Source organism: Camellia sinensis, chromosome 2, assembly GCF_055761805.1.
Source record: "Camellia sinensis isolate YWXY chromosome 2, ASM5576180v1, whole genome shotgun sequence".
In the NCBI taxonomy this organism is placed as follows: domain Eukaryota; kingdom Viridiplantae; phylum Streptophyta; class Magnoliopsida; order Ericales; family Theaceae; genus Camellia; species Camellia sinensis.
Window position 1 is genome coordinate 139,171,417 of NC_138962.1, and position 21,421 is coordinate 139,192,837.

The following is a 21,421-nucleotide window of genomic DNA, read 5'->3' on the forward strand; positions in this document are numbered from 1 at the left end:
TTCCCACTCTAAAATCTAAGCCCAATACAGACCCACGCCAAACCCGGCGAGAAAAGGGACAGTCAAAAAATAGATGTTCAATAGTTTCCTCAGATTTGGCGCAACGGGAGCAGAGAGGATCAACATTGAGCCCTCGTTTCTTGAGTTCGTGCTTAACCGGGAGTATATTGTGTAGACATTTCCACAAAAACAAGGTCCATTTGGGAGGGATCTTTAACTGCCATAATTTTTTCCAGAGTGACCAATCCGGATCAGGCCTACAAAAGTCCGGGAACTGTCGCATTAAGGCCTGCTTGTAACCTGATTTAACCGAATATTGGCCATGTTTCAAAGGGCTCCAAACAAGTTTATCCTCAAGCGCCTCATGTGGGATGTGAATTGATAAGATGTGAGGGATAACATGGGCAGGAAAAAACACATTTAACAAATCCAGTCTCCACGAAAAAGATGAGGGATCAATGAAATGTTCTACCTGCATTGCAGGACAAAGATCAGTGAACCCTCTTCCTCTACAAGGATTGGAGACAATCGGAATCCATTGATCTTCAAATGGGTTGATACTCCGACCATTACCCACGACCCATTGCAGCCCCAACAATAACAATGTACGTCCCCATAATATACTCCGCTAGCCCCAAGATGATGATGAAGAAGGCTGAGCTGCAAGGAAAGAACTTTGTTGACAATATTTGCCGAGTAGAACCTTTGAAAACAATAAATTGGGTGATGACAAGAGCCGCCATGCTTGCTTTGCTAGTAAAGCTTGATTGAAGCAAGTAAGGTTTCGAAATCCGAGACCACCCCAAATTTTTGGAAGGCATAAAGACGTCCATTTTTTCCAAGGTAAACCCGGACCCTTGGGTGAAACCCAAAGAAACTGGCGGATTATTGCTGTAAGCTTATGTTGGAAACAGTCGGGCATGCGAAAAACAGACATGAGATACACAGGAATGGAGTGAAGCACATGTTTTACCAAAATTCCCCTACCTGCAAAATTCAAGAATTCACATTTCCAGCCTTGGAGCTTGGATTGGACTCTGCTCAAAAGAGAATTAAAGATCTCGGACTTAGAACGCCCCGAGAACCCCAAATAAACGCCCAAATAGATCCCGGGTTTTGGTACAACTTTAACACCAAAAAGAGAGACGAGCCAGTCCTGGGCTGAAGGTAAAAAATTTGGACTTACGTAAAGTTCCGATTTATGAAAATTGATGCGAAGTCCAGAAAAGCAGCAGAAGGCATTGAGAAACCAGTGAAGGCACCAGATATCCGCTGGTTTATAGTGTTGAAAAATAAAACAATCATTAGCAAAGAGCAAGTGGGAAATGGGGGGGGGGGGATTTCCGGCTAATGGCAATTCCTCGACAAACATTAAGAGACGCCAAATGAGCAAAGCCTTCCGACAAAACTTGCATGACTAGTAAGAATAAATATGGTGAAAGGGGGTCTCCTTGACGTAACCCCGCCTTTGGTTGGAAAAACGATGAAGGAACTCCATTAATGAGAACGGCAAATTGGACAGTAGAGACGCATTGGGAAATTAATTGTATCCATTTAGGTGAGAATCCCAATTTAGCCATGACTGCCTGAAGAAAATCCCAACTAACGCGGTCATAAGCTTTATTCATATCCAACTTTAACCCAAAACAAGATAAACGCCCCCGCTTATATTTTTTGATATAGTCAAGAACTTCATGGGCCAGCAAGACATTATTCGAAATAAGGCGACCCTTCAAAAAAGCACATTGATTGTCTAAAATTAAGTCCGGAAGCACCGAGCTAAGGCGATTAGCAAGAACTTTAGCACCGATTTTATACATCACATTGCACAAACTAATGGGCCGATAATCATTCACCGTAAGAGGACTCTTCGTCTTAGGAATAAGGCAAATGAAGGTTTGGTTGATTGGAGTATATAGGTTGCCTGAATTAAGAAACCCCAACACTGCTTCAGAAACCGATTGACCCACAGTCGCCCAATATGTTTGATAGAATCCCGCTATATATCCATCCGGCCCCGGGGCCTTAAATTTCCCCATTTGAAATACAGCAGATCTAATTTCCTTCAAGGAAAAAGGTTGGTCCAGAAAAGTGGAGTTGTCGAGAGATAAATGATTATTCAAGGCACCAATTAAATTGAAGTGAGAAGGAAAAGAACCTGAGTCCAGAGAGTCCATGTGCAAGTTGTTGGAGTCCGGTATAGGTGAAAAGAGTTGCTGGAAATGCTCCACAAAAGCCCGTTGAATGTCCTGCGGATGAGTCAGCACAGTCCCATCTTTATCCTGAATACACGAGATACGGTTTCGACTCCGCCTCCAGGAGGCCATTTGATGAAAGAATTTTGTATTGCGGTCTCCCAAATGAAGCCATTGTTGTTTAGACCGTTGAGCCCAATATAATTCCTGCTTTTGTAACAAAAAATCCAGTTGAAGTCGCAAATCCATCTCAGAGGAATGAGAGCCCGAAGATTGTAACGATCCTTGAACTTGCTGGAGGCGAGCTTGGATGTCTTCAATTTGACCTTTCATACTTTGGAAAGACAACGCATTCCAGTTTTTGAGATGTTGAAAGAGCAGTGTTTGATGACGAAGACATGAGTCGGCACCATGAATGGGCAGCTTCCAAACTTTGTGTAAAATTTCCTGAGTTGTAGGATCTGTCAACCACACGGCCTCAAATCTGTCCCATTTTTTTCCACGGAGTTCCATTCGACTAGTGTCAAGAAGCAACGGACTATGATCGGATCTTTGAATAGGCAAAGTCACCAATGAAAAGGAAGTGAATTTTGTTACCCAACTGGAGGAAGCCAAAACCCGATCGAGACGCTCATAAACCGTAGCAGATTGCCGTCGGTTATTGCACCAAGTATACCACACCCCTTGAGAGGGGAGATCGACTAACCGATTGCGAAAGATTAAGTCATTAAAGACCGAAGCTCCGGGAATAGTGCGGCGATGAGAGCTTAATTTTTCTGACCATCCACGGACTTGATTGAGGTCCCCCATGATAACAAAAGGCTCTTGAAGGTGATGAATACGAGCTTCTATGAGACTCCACACATGGCCCCTATTAAGAACCAATGGCGAGCCATACATGAAAATAATAAACCATTTCCCATGCACTGAGTCAAGAACTTGTAACAAAATAAAATTCAGATCCCACTCGCAAATGTCAACTAGAGAACCATCCCGCCACCCAATCCATAAACCCCCAGATCTGCCCGAGCTATCCACTCCACAATTATACTTGAAACCCAAAGAATACCCAATTTGATTGACATGTTGAACCGAGCGCTTGGTTTCCATCAAAAAACAAATATCTGGCTTGTACCGCTGGGTCAAATTGCGAGCTGCTTGAACTGTCAGGGAATGACCGAGGCCCCTGCAGTTCCAGCTGAAACGTTTCATGGCGAACAAGGAGGTTGTTGTGGGACAACCTCTTGCGAAACCCACTGATTAGAGGCCCGAGTTCGATCCAAATCTAATGCCATAAAACGGTGTGTTTGTTGTTGTACGCGATCGAAGTCCGGAAGGACTCTGGACTGGAGACTCACATAACAAGACCCGTGGCTGTCCGAGGAGCTGGCTCCAGTATCGTAGCCCGATTCCGATGGCAAGCGGGTTGAAGCATATGGAACATTTGGAGCTGAAGATCTTCTACTCTGTCGAGAACTCTGCCCCCGACGTGAGCTTGATGGCCCCATAGCTGCTCGGAGTTTGCGCTGTCTAGACCGTAACTTCCGACGCCGACGGAGAGATGGAAACCTGGTGGGCATATCATGGACTGCCCACGGAGGTGCATGGCCATGCACTGGAGTCGGCAGAACAGGCCGAGCTCGCTTCAATCTGCTGAACTGATTGCGTAAAAAATAACCCAACTTGTGAGGATAGCATTGTGAATCAGAAACAATCCCATTCCGATGCATGGCCAACTCGGCAGCACAGCCCTCTCCTAAGTCACGTAACTCATCTATCACAGCCAAAGCCTCAGTGTCATATAATAGTTCATAGCCCAAGTCAACTTCTCGCATCCTTTTCCGTAATGGAAGCCCACCACCACTTGAATCAGGGGGAGCGAGAGTAGTAGACCCCGAAAGATGAGGTGAGCCGTGAGAGTCCAAATTTATAACAGAGCTGGGTTGCCCAATTTCAAAGGCGGCTGAGTCCATTTGTGGTACCGTACTTGGGTCGGGGAGCAAGAAAGCTCGAGTGAGCATTGGGGCCTCACCCATAGGGATATTCAATCGTGGGCCAGGCCCAGTGCTTTGAAGCGCTCGAAGGACCTTGTCCGCAGAGTCAGCGATGGTAATCCTGTCAAAGCCATTAATAGAACTATCACCCTGAGAGGGTGGTTGAGGCAGCGAAGTTGTCAACTCGCCGACTTCGGCTAACACCAGCTGTCCTGGTCTGATCCCCATTGATGAGAGATGACCCTCCCATTGATTCCACATTACCTCTAACTCACCTACCGAATCCACCGGAATTTGACCCAACCCCGAAAGAACATCGGAATCGACCGAACGAAATTCTGCAGGAGGTATGGGTTGGAGAACTCCGTTGCTTGTGGGTGCTGGCACCATTGGTTCGCTACCCTCAGGCGTGCCTTGGCGTAACCCATCATCCCAATCTTGCTCCCACATGGCAGCAAAATCATCATTCGAGGTAGCCGTCTGGTTAATAGTGGATGGGCCTGCTTCTTCCGGAATCTCCCTATGGAAACTAGAAGCAGTTTGAAAAATACGCGTAGTGCGATGGTCCGACCGATGGGCATTAGCCCGAATACTAGCAGAGTACATCGGGTGCAGTTCTTGAGTAATGACCGGGGAATGAAGCTGCCTACCCATATCCTGGAAATGGTCATCAAGAAACCGTTGAGCCTCTGCGAACGATAGGGAGCAAGTTGTAATCGTATGGCCTATGCGACCACAATTCCGACAGACCTTGCACACCCTTTCATAACAACAACGGACCCAATTGTGGTGCCCATCACGAAGCTTGAGGAAGAAACCACTGCACAAAGGCTTGTCAAGAAAAACCCATACACAGATACGAAGAAAGCGAATATTGCGAGGCATTAGAGAGTCCATATCTACTTTAACCACGTCGCCAACCGCTCGTCCGAGACTGAACCCAGCTTCTTCCATGAAACATTCTAACGGTAACCCATGGAGTTGAACCCAAACCATCATTTTGTCAAAAATCAACCGATCTAGAATTAAATCTGGCTTCCAATAATTAACAATAAGGAGAGCCCCTTGGAGAGCGTATGGACCATTTTCAGCAATACGATGCATGTCGCTGAGATGTTCAAATAGAAAAACGTAATGATTTTTACTATGGCCATAAACATGGACTGCCCCCTCCAAATTCCATAGTTCATTGACATGCATTTGCATAAGATAGGAGCCAAAACGACGAACATCGGCAACATAGCCAATCAAACAGCGATCCAACTCATATTGTTCAAGTTGCCACGTGGAATCGGCCAACTCCATACTCAAACCACGCCGGAATTGATGTTGCGAGGGAGGATGAAACACTTGATGAGGCCGTAAATTCCGTCTTTCCTCTGAATATTCACTACCAACTTTTGTTCCACTGCTATCAGTCCAGCCACCCTCCCGTAAGTACGAGGTCGTCATCGGGTGTCAAGGTTGTAGATGACCTCACCACCCTGGGGGACCACTCTGCCCACCACAGCAAGGTAGACCACGTATGTTTACCCAAGAGGGAACAACCACAGGATTAGGCCAAAAGATGGACCACAGATGTAAAAGGAAAAAACAAAGACGTTGACTGAAAAACCCACTTAGAAAGGCTTAAAGATAACCAAGAAACAAAGATTATGACCACCAGGAAGAAAGCAAGGAAACCAAGGACATTGAACAACCAAAACAGAGAATGACCCACATGTATTGAAGCAAAACATGAGCAATGCCCTCACCAGGAGGAAAAACCTGAGCTCTCTAGAGAGAGAAAAATCTCTTTATTATTATTATTTTTTAGAATATTAAAAAACAAAACTCATGAAAACGCAGTAATAAATGAGAGATAATTGATGCATGGGTAATGCTAGAGACCCCAAATATTCTACTAAAATTTTTTACCAAATACCTCACATAGGTGTGAGACCCACACAATGTGGGTCCCATATAGGTCCCACACCTATGTAAGACATTTGGTAAAATTTTTAATAGAATTTTTGGAACCTCTAACATTTTTGTTGTTGCATGCATGAGTTAGCCAGTTTTAATCCATTGGACGGCGCACGATCTTCATTCTTACTAATTACTAATAATTACATTCACATTATAACCCCATTACCACTAATTCTCTCTCTCTCTCTCTCTCTCTCTCTCTCTCTCACACATATAAATTGCCTCGTCATCTTCTCTTCTCTCCCATGGCCTAGTATATATATATATATATATATCTCTCTCTCTATATATATATGTTTGTTTGTTCCATTTCATTCTCATGCAAATTGGATTGGCTACAAAGCCATTACTAAACTCTTTCTCTCTCTCTGAAATATGGCTAGTCAGTGGATGAAGGAATGGTCAAGATATGAAGTTATGGCTAAACATGAAGACCAACAAGCTTTCATCTTTCCAATCCAACAACTGCCTCCACTTGATTTTTGGTAATATACTGGGTTTTGTAATTTCTCTTACAAATTGTGAGCACACAATAGAGTTTGTTTTATATAGATAAATTTTTTTATTTATAATATATATATTTTTTGTATGTGATGATATGTTATCTTGTTCTTATATTTTAAATTAAATTATTCACTATTTTAATTTATAAATTAAAAAATTAAAATGTTACATCATTTCAGATGAGATTTTTGTATGAAATTATATTTATAAATTATTTTTCTATATATATATATATATTGACACAATAGATTTATCAACAATAGTAAGCACTGTAAAATGAAAATGGAAAAGCATTCAAAACAGTAAAAAAAAAACATGTATAAATTAAATTTATTCTAAATGTAACACTCACCACGCTAAGTTTGAATTTACGTAACATACTTAATTTTTAGATATTTTCGATGTTTTTTTTATTGGATGCGTAGGTTTTTAGGCCCCTTTTAATTCTCTTTCTTGTTGTACTCTTGAAGTGGGTATTCTGCTGCATTGGATTGTCACTATGATCTTTCAACACAAGAGAGTGTTTTCGATGCTTTGCCATTGATGGGGACCTTCCCAACTGACCCTCTTTCACCATTAGATATTCTTGTACCCAGCCCAAGTCCAATCTAACCTCAAGGCACTGCTGGAAATTGAGTTTTTAGTGGCGTTTAAAAAACGCCGCCATAGGTATCAAAAACGCCGCTAATTGTTTTTGTGACGTTTAGTACCAAACGCCGAAGATGCGGCCGTCGCTGTAACTTTATGACGCTTTAAAAGCGTCGCTATATCAGTATAGGCGGCGTTTTTTAAAACGCCGCTAAATGTGCTTAATAATGATACAATGACGTCACTCCACATTTAACGACGTTTTAAAAACGTCGTGATAGATCTTTTCTATTTAAAAAATATAACTGTTGGTATTCTATAGTGACGTTTTAAAACGCCGTTGTAGCTTCATTTTTTTATTAAAAAAAATTTTAAAAAAAAATTGTGCTAGTTCTGTGAGATTTAACTAAAAAAAAAAACCTTTTATAAAGATGAAAAATATATAATATATTGATTAAATTTAGGTAAACATAATACTAGATCAATTCATGTTTCTCAATATGCAAAAATATTTCAATTCCGAGATGAAATAAAGTTAAACTAGTGCCTAGTGGTAAGTTAAAAATTATTACAAAACAAATCGGCACAAAATTCAAACTAATTATACATGCAAGTACTATGAAAGCATCCACTAAGAAACAAAAATTCTCGGGTTCTACAAGGAAGATGATGGTCCTCTGTTCACATCTCAGCATTGTTGACACATCTTGTGCTGTCACCTGCCAAGCATTCACCAAAATAGGTGTTAACAAGGACAAATTCAGAGCAGTAAATCCCATTACTGCAATCCCTTAAGCTTATAATCCTTCATATTGTGCATGCTAGGTGACATAAGATGAAGATATACAAACATCAACGTAGGAAGTATATCCAATACAGTATTCATAAGATTAGGAGAATTTACAAAAATCAAAACTATATTATATACAATGAGGATTGAAATGTATGCATAATCACCTGGAAGCTACCATCACCAATGGAAGCAATCACTCGCTTATTCCGTGCAGCCAGTGCATATCCAAGAGTCACACCTACAGCCCAGCCAATTGATCCATATTGTATCTGGAACTCATACATGCAAACCCCAATTTCATATTATTTTTTGTATCATAAAGCATAATAAAACCAAAAAAAAAAAATGAACAGAAAAAAAAACTCCCACCTTTTTGACATTCTTTGGCAAAAATGTCAAAAAAAGAAAAAAGAAAAAAGAAATGCCTCCCTTCTTCCACAAAGAGTCTAAACCATCAAAATATATCCAGATTTGCCAAAGAATCAAGAGCTGTCAAGATGTTAACTTATGGTAAATGAATCTTATTCACATTAGCCAAACAAGGAATCAAGAGACAGAATTTTAAAAAAAAAAAAACGTCTTCTATGCCTTTATTGTTGCTACTTGTTCATAACAATATTATATCCCACTAGAGGCCTTGTGAAATGAGTTGTTGATGACATAGCTGTGGAAGTTGAACATTTGGGAAGTATGAGATTAAGAATGAACAGGTTTGAGGGGAACTAAGTACATTTTGTTCCCCTTATTTGGAATTACCTACATTTTTCAAAATTGATAGAGACAGTAAAGAAAGTAGAGACTATTTGTGTGCTATGGGGTGGGGGGTCACAGTATATTGTTTAAGGTGCTTATGATCCCATGGCAAGAATATGTTTTAGAAATGTAGTATGTAGGTCTTGTATTTGAACTTCATTAGGTACCCCAAAGTACATCATTAGTAGTCATCAGCTATGATAAAAACAAAAAAAATAAAACAAAACTTGATTTACTCTCCACTTAATGTCACTCAATGATTGTAGGGAGAGCCATATGCGGAATAAATTAAACATTATTGGAGATCAAGCGGGAACAATCTGTAGATTTTGCATTTCTGCCAAATTGGGGTCATTTGACCATGTCTAGACCAAAAATGTGAAACTAAAAGTACTTTTCCCAAAAGAATATTCTCCATAATTTCAAAAGAACACCTACTATATGATTGCAATAATAATGATGATAAATTCACCCACCCTTAATTGAAGCATTGTAGAAATCTAGATGTGCAATAAAAATTGCGAAAGAAAACTGACACAGGAGTCATGCACAATATATCGATCTTGCCAAATAATACGGACATTACCTCCGCTTCTCCTGAAGTATATTCTGGATCCAAATTTGAAAGGTGGACAAGTGTTCCTTGCTCATGTTCACTCTTCAATCTTTCCTCCCAAGGCTGAATAGTGGCAGAAAGAAAAAAGAAAATGGAATAAATCACAACCACATGCTCACAATATAAAATAAACTAACAATGGAATAAATTGACTTTAATTCCTACAAGTTAGCGCAAGTACAGAAATTTTTCTGTAGATGCTGGAGCTAACAAAAAAATTGTGATAAACAAAAACCAAAAAAAAAAGAAAAGAAAAACCTAGAAATAAAAATAATGGGAAGCTTCTAGATAGGCCTACAATGTTAGAGGTTATGAACAATTATTAGAAAAATTATCATGTTCTAATAAAAAACCAAAATGCAGAACTCTTCAATGCACTAACTCTTCAATCCTTGGATTATTCAGTGCTGGTATGCTATAGAACTTTCCAAACTCACCACCTCCTGCCTTGGGAAGACTGGTCAGAATTCCTTTGAAAGCATTCTCAGATGCTGAACACATATAGTAAAAACAGAAAAAATGCATTCATATAGCCAATCACAAAGAAGGGAGGATGAAAATTAAAGTGACAAAAGCATATTGTGCGTGGAACAAACAATGGCCAAATGCATCTTCTGTACCTCTAGTTTTTTTCTTGACCGTTGCTACTCCCTTAGAAAAGTTTAGCCATACTTGAATAATCCAATGTATAATCCAGAAAAAAGAATCTCTTCTTGTAATATTGAATGATAAATAAAAGTCTTTTGTGGAGAAAGTGCAGAATGTGTTTCTAAGGACTGCTATCATTTGCATTCAAAAGAATTTCATCATGGAAAGGGAATGTTCTTTTGAACTCTATTCTCTCTGTTCTTGTGGGATGGATGTGTGACCCAAAAAGTTCATTCATTCATTCATTCTTCAGCAGCAGCACTGGCGGCACTCAGATCCACAGTTAGATCAAGAGCCTGAAGCATGACACCCATCAACTATACTGGTTAGAGTCACTACAAGTGGAACTTCAGTTCTAATTAAGACTACTTAAAGTTTAGAATTGAACATGATTAATAATTTGAGCCAAAAATATGCATGATCAATTCTGATGTAGATAATGTGTAACGATATGAAGCATAGAGTTATGTTTAACTAACATCAAAGTAATCATACATTAGGTGAATGTATACTGTTCTCTAAACGTTCTACATCAGCAACAATTCAACACTAGATGCTCATAGAAGTGTTATCGTGACAATGAAAGAACAAGCATGAAAGACAATTTTGTTGCTATCATATAATGCAATGTCTGCATAGCATGTAGTAGTACACAAAGTAGAGAAGGAAATTACTGTGCCATAGAGCAAAAAAGGCAGGGAGTGGGCTGAGGATTACCTGTTGCCTTTTCTTGTCTCACTATCCCAAATTCCCTCTCTACCATATGATTAGGTCTCTCTGGCATCTTCATGTGGTAGAAAGGACATTTAGGACAAGGGACGGTGGAGAAGGAAATTGAAAAAATCCATACTTGGTGAGAAGCAAGCAGAGATCAAGTCAAGAGTATATATGTGGTATATTGAGAGCTAATACTGCTGCCTCAATTTACAAACCTCACCCATCTAAGAATTTTCAGTTGTAAATTGCAATGATCATCTAAAAAGAAAAAAGAAAAAAAAGAAGAGAGAGAGAGAGAGAGAGAGAGAGAGAGAGAGTCAATTCACACTAGAAATAAGACAAATAAAAATAAAAAATTGAAAATACGTTACTTGACAACATTTGACATGAAGCAAGACTTTGTTGCCAACAAGATTAAAATATGTTAAATCAACTATAAATACCTCTCCTTTTAAAAAAGTGACCATAAGCAAAACAAACCAAATGCCAACACTTGAACAGCTACATTGTAAATTGAATCAAACTATTTGTGAGTTTGTTCAAAGTTCACTTCAGATTATCTTGTTATGTAATTTTGAAATTCAATTTTCTAAATTTAGCTTGATAGCTTATACCAACTACAAATTGTCATTTCTTTATTAAAAATATTGGTATGTAACTTTCATTTCTTTATTAATTTTTTATCTTAAGAGAGGAAATAATGACACTCATTTTTTTCATATTTTTTTTTCTTCAGATATTATCAACTATCATTAGATAAGTTTCAAAATTTTATGTAGCATATATATCAATATACTAACCCCCCTGCTTCAATTTATTTATTTATCTTGAGGCTGGTTGTGGAGCCAAGTCAACAGCCTATGTGGAATGAGCAAAAATGACTAGGTATCTCTAATAAATAATTCTACTTGGCCAGGGAAGTCAAAGAGAAGATAATGATCTGCATGGAACAATACTGCCAAGTTTATTGAAATTTCAGTTGACATACCGTCATCACCATCTGCTCTCAAACCTCACAGGTTAAGTTCGCCCAAAAGCTGCAGATTTGATAAATTCATATACCGATTAATAACAAAAGAATTGATTTGAGACCAAGCCAGTATCCAGTGATATTCATCCTCCATCATCACCTTTTCACATGGAGACAAGTAAAAAGGTCTACAATAACATTATGTGCTCCAACAACAAAGAGTATATATGTATGTATGAATTAAAAGTGATTAAACAAGTCCCAACCAATCAAAAGTGATTAAACATTCTTGGACTGGACATAGTAGCATTTATCCAGAATTTGTCGCAATTGCATTAGATGGTATACATGCAAGACCTGGAAGGCGGTGCAATTGCCTATGTTCTGAGGGATGCTACCAATCAAACTATTATTTCTTACATCACTGCATGTTGAAGCAAAATGGTAAAATATATCACAAAATGACCCAAGATACAGAAAACACAAGGAGCAATAAGAAATAGAATGAAGTGATCAACAACTTAAAAGTACCAAAACCTTGTCAACTGACACATGTCAGGAGAGAGAGTACCAACCAAATTGTTCCGTTGCAAACCTCTTTTAAGTTAAGAATAAAAACATACATAGGCACAAATTCGTAAGAATTCCGACTCACAATGTGAAAAACATAAGAAATCATAAAAATGCCAATATGGAAAAGATAACTGAGAAAATGGAAGGAGAAGTATACTCACAGATATTGCAAAATTTTATTCCAGTATATAAGCCTAGGTATTTCCCCACTCAGTTTATTCTGTGCAAGGTCTCTAGAATAAATATATTGAAACATATTCATCTCAGTCATCATTCTAAAATTAGATAGAAATTAAATGAGAAGAGAATGGAGAAAGAGGACTTACAAGAGTTTTAAATTTGGAATTTGGGACAAGGTTGAGGGAATTGGACCAATTAACTGATTGTTTTTCAAAATTCTGGGGAGACCCATTCCAAAGAAGGGAAGAAAAAAAATTATACAAGACAGAATTAGCGCCGTAAGGGACTAAACATGAACATGAGGTTGTCTAGAGACTTACAGGTGTTCTAGTTGTTTCAACTCTGAAACTGAAAACAGTATGTCCCCATATAACTCATTGAATGATAGGTCCCTAACAATAACAGATTTCATATCAATTGGTGTATAGTAGATAAAATGGATATCACCAGAGAGTAATATAAAAGTCAGTGAGCGTGAGCTTCAAATGCTGCAGACTAGTGGCAAAACTGAATTATTGTCTCCAAAAATATAAAACACTTACAAGCTTTTCGAAGAGGAGCAGTCACCAATTTCATCGGGGATCTGTCCTGAGAGGTGATTTCCTCTCATATCACTATTCAAAAGACAGTGCAATTACAATCATTTCCAAAATAAAAACCCATTAAAGTTGATGTACTGTACAGAAAGAATTTAGTACAAATACAATGACAAATAGAGAAGAAAGAAGGGGGGATACAATACAAGTGAAGAAATTATACATAGAGAGCAGACTTTTAAGGTCGCCAATCGCAGGTGAGATTTCCCCATCAAGATTTAAACCAAAGAGATTGCTACAACGTTCGAATAACCAACCAAAAAGTCAACATTTTGAACACCATGAAGCCCAAAAGAGAAAACGCCAAGGACATCAAAACTGACAAGAATAATAGTATGTGATTTCATAACCATAGTTGAATTGAACCACTATGAAAGGAAGTAAAGTCTTGTAGACTTAAAAAAAAGAAAAGAAAAAGAAATGTTAGGTAATGAAGTGTTAACAAAGGGAAGGGAAACACATACAGTGCAATGACATTGAAGGTAACATTGTCACGTGTTACCCCTCTCCACACACAGTAGTCTTGGCTATTGGAATTTGGTCAAAATTTTCTGAGAAAGAAAGTGTTGCAAGATGATTACCATGAGACGCAACTTGTTCGCAGCTGAGGCAGAAGCCTCTTGTAATTCTGGATCCATTGCTTCATAACCTTGTATCAATCGAGTATACATAGTTGGAACCTACATATTGCAAAAAGCATTACAACAATAACATTATGACAATCCTATGAAATCTGGAATCAACACATTATGGGCCATAAATGCTTCATAGTTTTTTTAAATAAAATATTAATTTGTCCCAAGTGTTCCCTTATGAGAAAAAACCAAACAGAAAAACCCTTAAAAACAGAGTCCCAAACTGGGCCATAGGTAGTGAGAAAATTGGCAAATATAAACAACAATCACTGAACCACACAGAACATAGTATTTTAATTCATACCATAAAATACTCGACTTACTCCCGTAAACACAATTATAGCATCATCCGCCTTAGTCCCATCTTTCAGATATGATTCACGCCATCTCTGCCAGATTGCCCTCACACTAAATTTTGGAATGAACTCAACCTTCAATAAATAAAACCAATCCACAAGAATCAAAAGTGCTGCAACAGAATAGGACTTCAAATAAAAGGAAGGACTGTTTTAGCATAAACAAGCAACCTAAGTTTGAAATTGAAAACCAACTTTGTGAAACAACTATGAACATGAAATAGAATGGATTACCGTGGAACCCGTATAGCGAGGGGCAAGTAAAGCATTGAAAATCCCATGAACATGTACAGAGGATAAGTTAAGGATTAATCAAATGTGAAATTATTATATAAAAGTTTTTCCGAAACATAGATACAAATCAACTCCTCTCTCTCTCTCTCTCTCTCTCTCTCTCTCATCTGGACTTGAAGCAAATACTTAAATCTAGTTCAACGAAGCAGAGAGTGAAGAAAAGAAGAAAAGGATGTGTTCAGACACAAATCAACTTGTAGTTTCTTGCTTACAATTTCAATAACCAAATCGAGAGAGATGGGAAGGAAGAGCTTAAGAGAGAGAGAGAGAGAGAGAGAGAGAGATCGATACCTCGCTGGTGCAGATGGCGTAGCGGTGCAGATGGTGGTGGCGATGGGGCTTCGAAATCGAAATCGAAATCGAAATTACAGAGTCAGATGAAATCGAATCAGAGAAATCGAGCCGGTGCAGACGATGGAGCTTCGAAATGGAAATCGCTTTGAATCTCAAAGATGAATCTGTGAGAAAGATAGGGTTTAGAGATGAATCGAGAGAGAGAACTTCAATTAGGGCTACAGCGAGAGATGAATCGATCCGTTGAGACGGCTTAGAGAGAGAGAGAGAGAGAGAGAGAGATAGAGCGCGAGAGAAAGACTGAGTAAGTGAGATTAGGGCTACAAAATATGTATTACATTTTATATTCACCGCTCGCGCATTTAAGAGAGAGAGAGAGGGAGATAGGACATTCGAAGGCGTTTTCAAACGCCTTTGTTATTGAAACGGCGCCGTTTTGATTTTAAAAAAAGCGACGTTTAAAAAACGTCGTTAAATATTTCGTCGCCAAAACTCATTTTTCTTTTAGTGAGGTTAGTCAATATATACTACTTCCTCTTTTCTCGTTGTACTAGCTTTTCTTGATTGTGATAGCTTTTGGGTAACTATTGTTTCAGAAGATTTCTTGTTTGGTTATGAAAATTATGGGATTGAAATTTGGAATCAAGAAATAATGAGTAGTTCTACTACTATTACTGTTGGATTTGGGGAGCCACAGAATCAACAGCCATTGCTTTTAAGTGAGAATGGTGTGGAAACTACTGTTGAAGAGACGACCAAGAAGGTTAAAAGGTGCAGCAGAGAAGAGAAGAGTAACAACAACAACAACAACAACAACAACAACAACAGTTCATCAAAGATGTTGTCAAGAAAGACAATCTCAAAGTACTTCTACCTGCCCATAACACAAGCAGCAAAGGAACTCAATGTTTGGTTGACACTGTTGAAGAAAAGGTGTAGGGAATTGGGTATTCGTCGCTGGCCTCATAGGAAGTTGATAAGCCTCCAAACCGTAATCAAGAATGTTCAGGTATATTACTCTTCTTTGGTGTTTGCTTTCTATTTACTCGATGGGTTCGCACATTTCGTGTGTAATTGAAAAGATCAGGTGTGTGTCAATCTTTCTAAGTGGTTGTGAATTACTCTTTATATCTATTCATAATTGCTCTTGTGGGTATATGAAGGGAGTTATACAAAAGAATTTATAACAATTTGAGAGTAGGAAAAAATTGTGACAAACACCCAAGTGTCACAAAAGGGTATATATATACTAAACAAATTTTAAAATATATATCATTTATTTCAATTTTGGTTTCACCATTTTAAAACATTTTTATCTAAAAAATATTAAACAATTTGAAATCCTAATTATTTTAAGTCACTTGTGTATCTTTTTGTAATTAATAAATCTTTATTTAAAAATAACCTGAAATCATCTCTTTTTCTTTTTTTGTTTTTTCTTTGCATGCTCAAAATTTTTCAGAGTTGTATTTCACTATTAGTATGAATTGAACATTTACATCCATCGTGTGTGTTGTAGATTTTCGTTAACAAATTTATTTGATTATGCAGGAGCAATATTAAGTTACTGCGGTACTGTAAAATTTGTTTTAGTGACCCGGAATATAGGTCTTTTGACAAGTTAAACTCATCTTTATCATTCATCAATCGTTCAAAATTTAGTTGTAAAATAAGTATCGCGTTTGCAGCCAGCACTAGTATATATATTGACTTATATAGAGTCGCGAATATATAGATACAAATGATGATGTTGTGCAGGAAATGGATAAAGGAGAGGGGGCAGAGGGAAATTTGAGGGAAGCCATAGAGATATTGGAACAAGAGATGAAGATGATGGAGGAGGATCCAGATATGCAACTTGAGGATGGAACGAAGAGGCTCAGGCAAGCTTGTTTCAAGGCTAACTACAAGAAGAGGAAGCTCATGGGGACGATGAATTTGATCGAGATGGACTCTCCTTCTTTTTCTTCTTCTTCTTCCATCACCAACCATCCAAGTACAGAAGTCACCACCACTGATTATGGGACTAGGAATAATGAAGAACAAGAAGTGATGAAGTCACTTTGGTCCGATTATTTTTCTTCTAATGTAATGTTCTAAATTTGAACTTTTTTCTTCTTTTTTAATGGAAGAAAAATCTAGAGATAAGGAAAAATTGTCTCGGAACTTGTCACCAATTTACATTGTCAATGCTTTTTCTTAAAGTGAATTGGGCCTCACTGAACCTGTTTGCTTTGATGACAAATTTTGCTGTCAATTTTTTGTGACTTTTGTTTTTTATGATATGTTAGATCTTGTTTGTTTTTTCTTTTTCTTTTTTCCCTATGCCCTATGGTCTGTTTAATATGCCAACTTCAAGATTAGTGAAATACAGTGGTTGCTTCAATATTTGTTTTTGGTGACATCTATGATTAGTTTGCAAGAAGAATTCTTTCTTATCAATAACTATCACTTAGTTTTATAATATTTTGAAAAAGATAATTTAAATTTCTCACCCCACCATTCATCCACACCACTAGCAAAAGCCAAACCAAATCATCCATCTCTTGACCAGTGTAAAAATCAAACACCCATCTTAACAAATGCTATTGTACATCTCAAGAAAAGTGACCAGTGTATCAACCCTACATAGTTTGCACTTGCACTAAATCGAATTAACATATGCATCCGTACACTTGTGTATGTTTTCACTCACACCAGGCCACAAAGAGATCAAACATGCAAGGAGTACACAAGGGGTGATTGTGATCATTAGGATTTCGAGAGAGGGGGTTGCAAGGTAAGGAGAGAAGGGAAGGGAAGGAACTGGCAGGGATGGGTGGCGGCGGCGGCAACAAAGTAGGGTAGGGAAGGGGGTTGAGGGTTATGGTGGGAAGAAAGGTGGTGATGAGGGGTGGTAAGGAATTTGTTGGAGGAAATCTTATTAGGGTCTTGACAAAGAGAAGGAAGAGAGGGGGCAAAATGGTCTTGAAAAACTCAAATTTCATGAATTTTAAATATCAGGTCTTGCAATTTAAATAAAAAAAAAATGTCAACGATTTTATTTATTTTACCTTTCTTAAGATTTAGATAAAAAAAATATAATAATTTTACAAATTTAACATAATTACATTAAGTTTCTTTAAAGTTATAATTCATATCCATAATTCACTAGTCAAATTGATGAAAAAAATAAGATTATCTCTTTTACACTAAAATGTACTTTTTACTTTGTTTATCATTATGTCTTTATCCTATTTGTATTAGTTTTCATTTCTTTAGTTACTAAAATTGTGGTTAGTATAATTATGTCAAATTTATTATACTACTTATATTTTCTCTAAACATTAATGAGAACAGTCTAATATATCCTTAAAAAAATTTCCAAAACTTATTTGTAATGGGTTGGACTTCTCTAACATTCATATCTCAACTTGATACAACTTGAGGGGCTTGTAGAGTTCACCATAGATCTTATTTTGATGATTTAAATTATTCATTTTATAAAATCATCAATTTATATAATTCATGAAAACAATTAGTTTGATCCAATATCATATATTTTTGAAATAAACCAATCATTTTTTTAAAAATTTATTTTTTCAGAAAAAATTATAATAAAATAAAAATATCACAATTATAAAATCGAGTTAATTTTTTTTATGGTAAAGATTAAAGGCTCTCCAAAATAAATCAAAACCATTTGTAATTTCACTTGAGAAAAAGAAGTGCAAGTGTTGTTTGTTCCAATGTTTGGAATCAATGCCGAAAGTTATATTATGATTCGAGAGTCGACTGAGATGCAAAAATAGAGTGTCAGTCAATGAGAGCAATTTTACATCTCCTTCGCTCACACCCTTCTCCTCTCTCTCACTTCAATTTTCATTTCCATCTCTTTCCTCGTCTCTTCTTATCATCATCTTCTCGCTTTCACCTTCACCAACCCACCTCCGAAGAAGCACTGCAACAACACTCTCACCATACCCAACACCTCTCCACATCTTCCCACAGAGAAAAATCATTGATTTTGCTCATAAAATCATGTTCAAGAAACACCCATTTGGTTCAAATCCATGCCCATCTCCTCCGAACATCTCTCCTTCAATCCCCCACTATTTCTTTCGCCTTCTTGACCCACATCGCTCTCTCTCCGTCCCGCAATCTGAGCTATTCCCTTCGATTTTTCTCTTAAATTCCGAAACCCAATATCTCTCATTACAACACAATGATCAGAGCTTACTCATTGAGTAATTCTCCTGAGGAAAGCTTCAAATTTTACCGAGAAATGCGACGAAATGGTATAAGCCCTGACCCATTATCTTCTTCCTTTGTAACCAAGTCTTGTATTAGAATGAATTCGTTATTGCGTGGTTTGCAAGTTCATGCTAAGATTTTGAGTGATGGGCACCAATCTGATAGTCTTTTGATGACTACTCTGATGGACTTGTATTCAATTTGTCAGAAGTGTGATGATGCTTGTAAGGTGTTTGATGAAATGTCTCACAGAGATACTGTTGCTTGGAATGTCTTGATTTCTTGCTACACTCGTAATGGTCGAACACGGGACGCTTTGGGTGTGTTTGATACGATGCAGAGCTCGCGGTGTGGTTCTCAACCTGATGATGTTACTTGTTTGTTTGTACTTCAGGCTTGTGCCAATTTAGGTGCGTTGGAATTTGGCGAGCGGGTTCATAGTTTTATTCGAGAACATGGATATGGAAATGCTCTCAATCTGTGCAATTCTCTTATAGCAATGTATTCACGATGTGGATGTGTTGATAAGGCTTATGAGGTGTTTAAGGGCATGCCTAATAAAGATGTGGTTTCTTGGAGTGCAATGATTTCGGGTTTAGCAAGTAATGGACATGGAAAAGAAGCTATTGAAGCATTTAGGAAGATGCAGAGAATGGGTGTTGTGCCTGATGATCAAACGTTTACATGGGTTCTTTCTACTTGTAGTCACTCTGGGCTTGTTGATGAAGGTTGGATGTTTTTCAATTCTATGAGTAAAGAATTTAGGATAATGCCTAATGTCCATCATTATGGTTGCATGGTTGACCTCTTGGGTCGTGCTAGTTTGCTTAACCAGGCCTATGATCTTATTCTTTCGATGGCTGTTAAGCCAGATGCTACAATGTGGAGGACTTTGCTTGGAGCTTGTAGGATTCACTGTCACGTTACCCTCGGAGAACACATTATTGAACATTGGATTGAACTCAAAGCACAAGAAGCAGGGGATTATATTCTGTTGTTGAATATTTATTCTTCTGTTGACGATTGGGGAAAGTGATAGAAGTGAGAAAATTGATGAAAGAGAAAGGAATCCAAACCACACCAGGATGTAGTACAGTTGAATTGAAAGGAGTAGTACATGAGTTTGTTGTCGATGATATTTCACATCCACGAAATAATGAGATTTATGAGATGTTGGATGAGATTGGACTGCAACTGAAAATTGGCGGTTATATCGCTGAAGTAACATCTGAGTTGCATAATTTGGGTGCTAGCAAAAAGGAAACTATACTATCTTATCACTGTGAGAAGTTGGCCATTGCTTTTGGCATTCTTGCAACTCCACCGGGTATGACAATTAGAGTGGCGAAAAATCTCCGGACTTGTGTTGATTGCCACAATTTTGCAAAAGTGCTTTCTGGGGTTTATAATCGTGAGGTTATTATTAGAGATCGTACCAGGTTTCATCATTTTTGAGAAGGGCGCTGCTCCTGCAATGACTATTAGTAGAAAAGGGATTTTCGTGTGGATTTGAGACAGCACTCGCTTTTGGGTTTGTTACCCGGGCCTCTGATCTAGGTGCCAGAGAAACACTAAAGGGAAACATATTGAACTACCCTGGCAAGATTGCTCCTTCCACCCAGGCAGTTTGTTGATGCAAATGAACTTTCATTATTATCGAGTGTTTGGAAGCCCAATGGATCTTATGGGATAATTATCTGAGGCAGGCAATCACAAAAATATATTGTCTAAAGTATACAGAGAAGTAATTCAATTTCCAGGCAATGGTAAATACAAGAGGATCTGTAGACACCAAATTGTGAATTGATGGAGTATGTAGGTTCATAAAGTGGAGCTTATCATCGGTTGCTGCCTTGTTTCTGTCCGTAGACCTTTGATACCGCTGAAGGTAGCCCAGATCATCCATCCAGTGGAATATTTTGAGTGCCAAACATGTCGGGTGTCATCTGGATTTGCAAGTCTTAAAATTTTTTAATCATGCAAGTTTAATGTTATGTTGGTCTCATTCCTCAATCAGATAAGAAATGGTTTGCCTTGGCTTTGTTGACAATTGTAGGAAGGGAGTTTGTATTTGGATTATGTTGGCAAATGTCATGTCAATTTTTTTTTTCTCATTTTTCAATTTTATTTATGTTTCCTGTGACCCTCATCAATATTGTGCGTGTGTACGCTTTCCCCAATCTGGAGAATTTGACCACTGCTTGCCTACCCAAGTAATGCCACAAGAACTGAGGACAAAGTAAAATCACCAATCTAATACAGGAAGTGAACAGGTCTTCAGCTAAATTGGGTTCATCATCTTGAAAAGCTTACGACAAAGAATTCAAAAACTTAAACCCCATTTGTAAACTTATGAAACACAATAATTAAAAAAATTGAAAAAGAAAAAGCACATCACTTGATTGAAAGTAGAAAGCAACCTGTAGAGGGAAATAAAAGATTTCTTCCACTGATATCATCAAGATTATCGGTGTTATAATGCATCAACGAAGTTATTGGTAAACAATCCAAGTA

General features: G+C 37.9%; 2 protein-coding genes, 1 long non-coding RNA gene and 1 pseudogene across 4 annotated transcripts; 2 read left to right on the plus strand and 2 right to left on the minus strand.

The window, feature by feature from the left end:
- Positions 1-7,670: 7,670 nt before the first annotated feature.
- Positions 7,671-11,726, minus strand: LOC145820344 (uncharacterized). Of its 2 annotated transcripts, XR_014361649.1 has the most exons (4): positions 10,777-11,726; positions 9,382-10,355; positions 8,207-8,311; positions 7,671-7,968 (listed from the first exon to the last, which is right to left on the minus strand). It is a non-coding gene; the product is annotated as an uncharacterized LOC145820344 (long non-coding RNA). The 2 variants fall into 2 exon arrangements; XR_014361648.1 differs by having other exon boundaries at positions 9,382-11,106.
- Positions 11,727-12,025: 299 nt separating this feature from the next.
- LOC145819081 (uncharacterized) lies at positions 12,026-14,450 on the minus strand. The gene is made up of 8 exons (XM_082913067.1): positions 14,054-14,450; positions 13,677-13,775; positions 13,042-13,113; positions 12,820-12,891; positions 12,646-12,717; positions 12,481-12,552; positions 12,278-12,343; positions 12,026-12,170 (listed from the first exon to the last, which is right to left on the minus strand). The coding sequence occupies exons 2-8, from the start codon at positions 13,739-13,741 to the stop codon at positions 12,026-12,028; spliced, it is 564 nt and encodes a 187-aa protein (XP_082769193.1). The 5' UTR covers positions 13,742-13,775; positions 14,054-14,450.
- An 876-nt stretch (positions 14,451-15,326) lies between these two features.
- LOC114291274 (protein RKD2-like) lies at positions 15,327-16,845 on the plus strand. The gene is made up of 2 exons (XM_082913068.1): positions 15,327-15,683; positions 16,433-16,845. Exons 1-2 carry the CDS (start codon positions 15,327-15,329, stop codon positions 16,772-16,774), a joined length of 699 nt encoding a protein of 232 aa, XP_082769194.1. The 3' UTR covers positions 16,775-16,845.
- Positions 16,846-18,395: 1,550 nt separating this feature from the next.
- LOC114291260 (pentatricopeptide repeat-containing protein At3g47530 pseudogene) lies at positions 18,396-21,060 on the plus strand (annotated as a pseudogene).
- Positions 21,061-21,421: the final 361 nt, after the last annotated feature.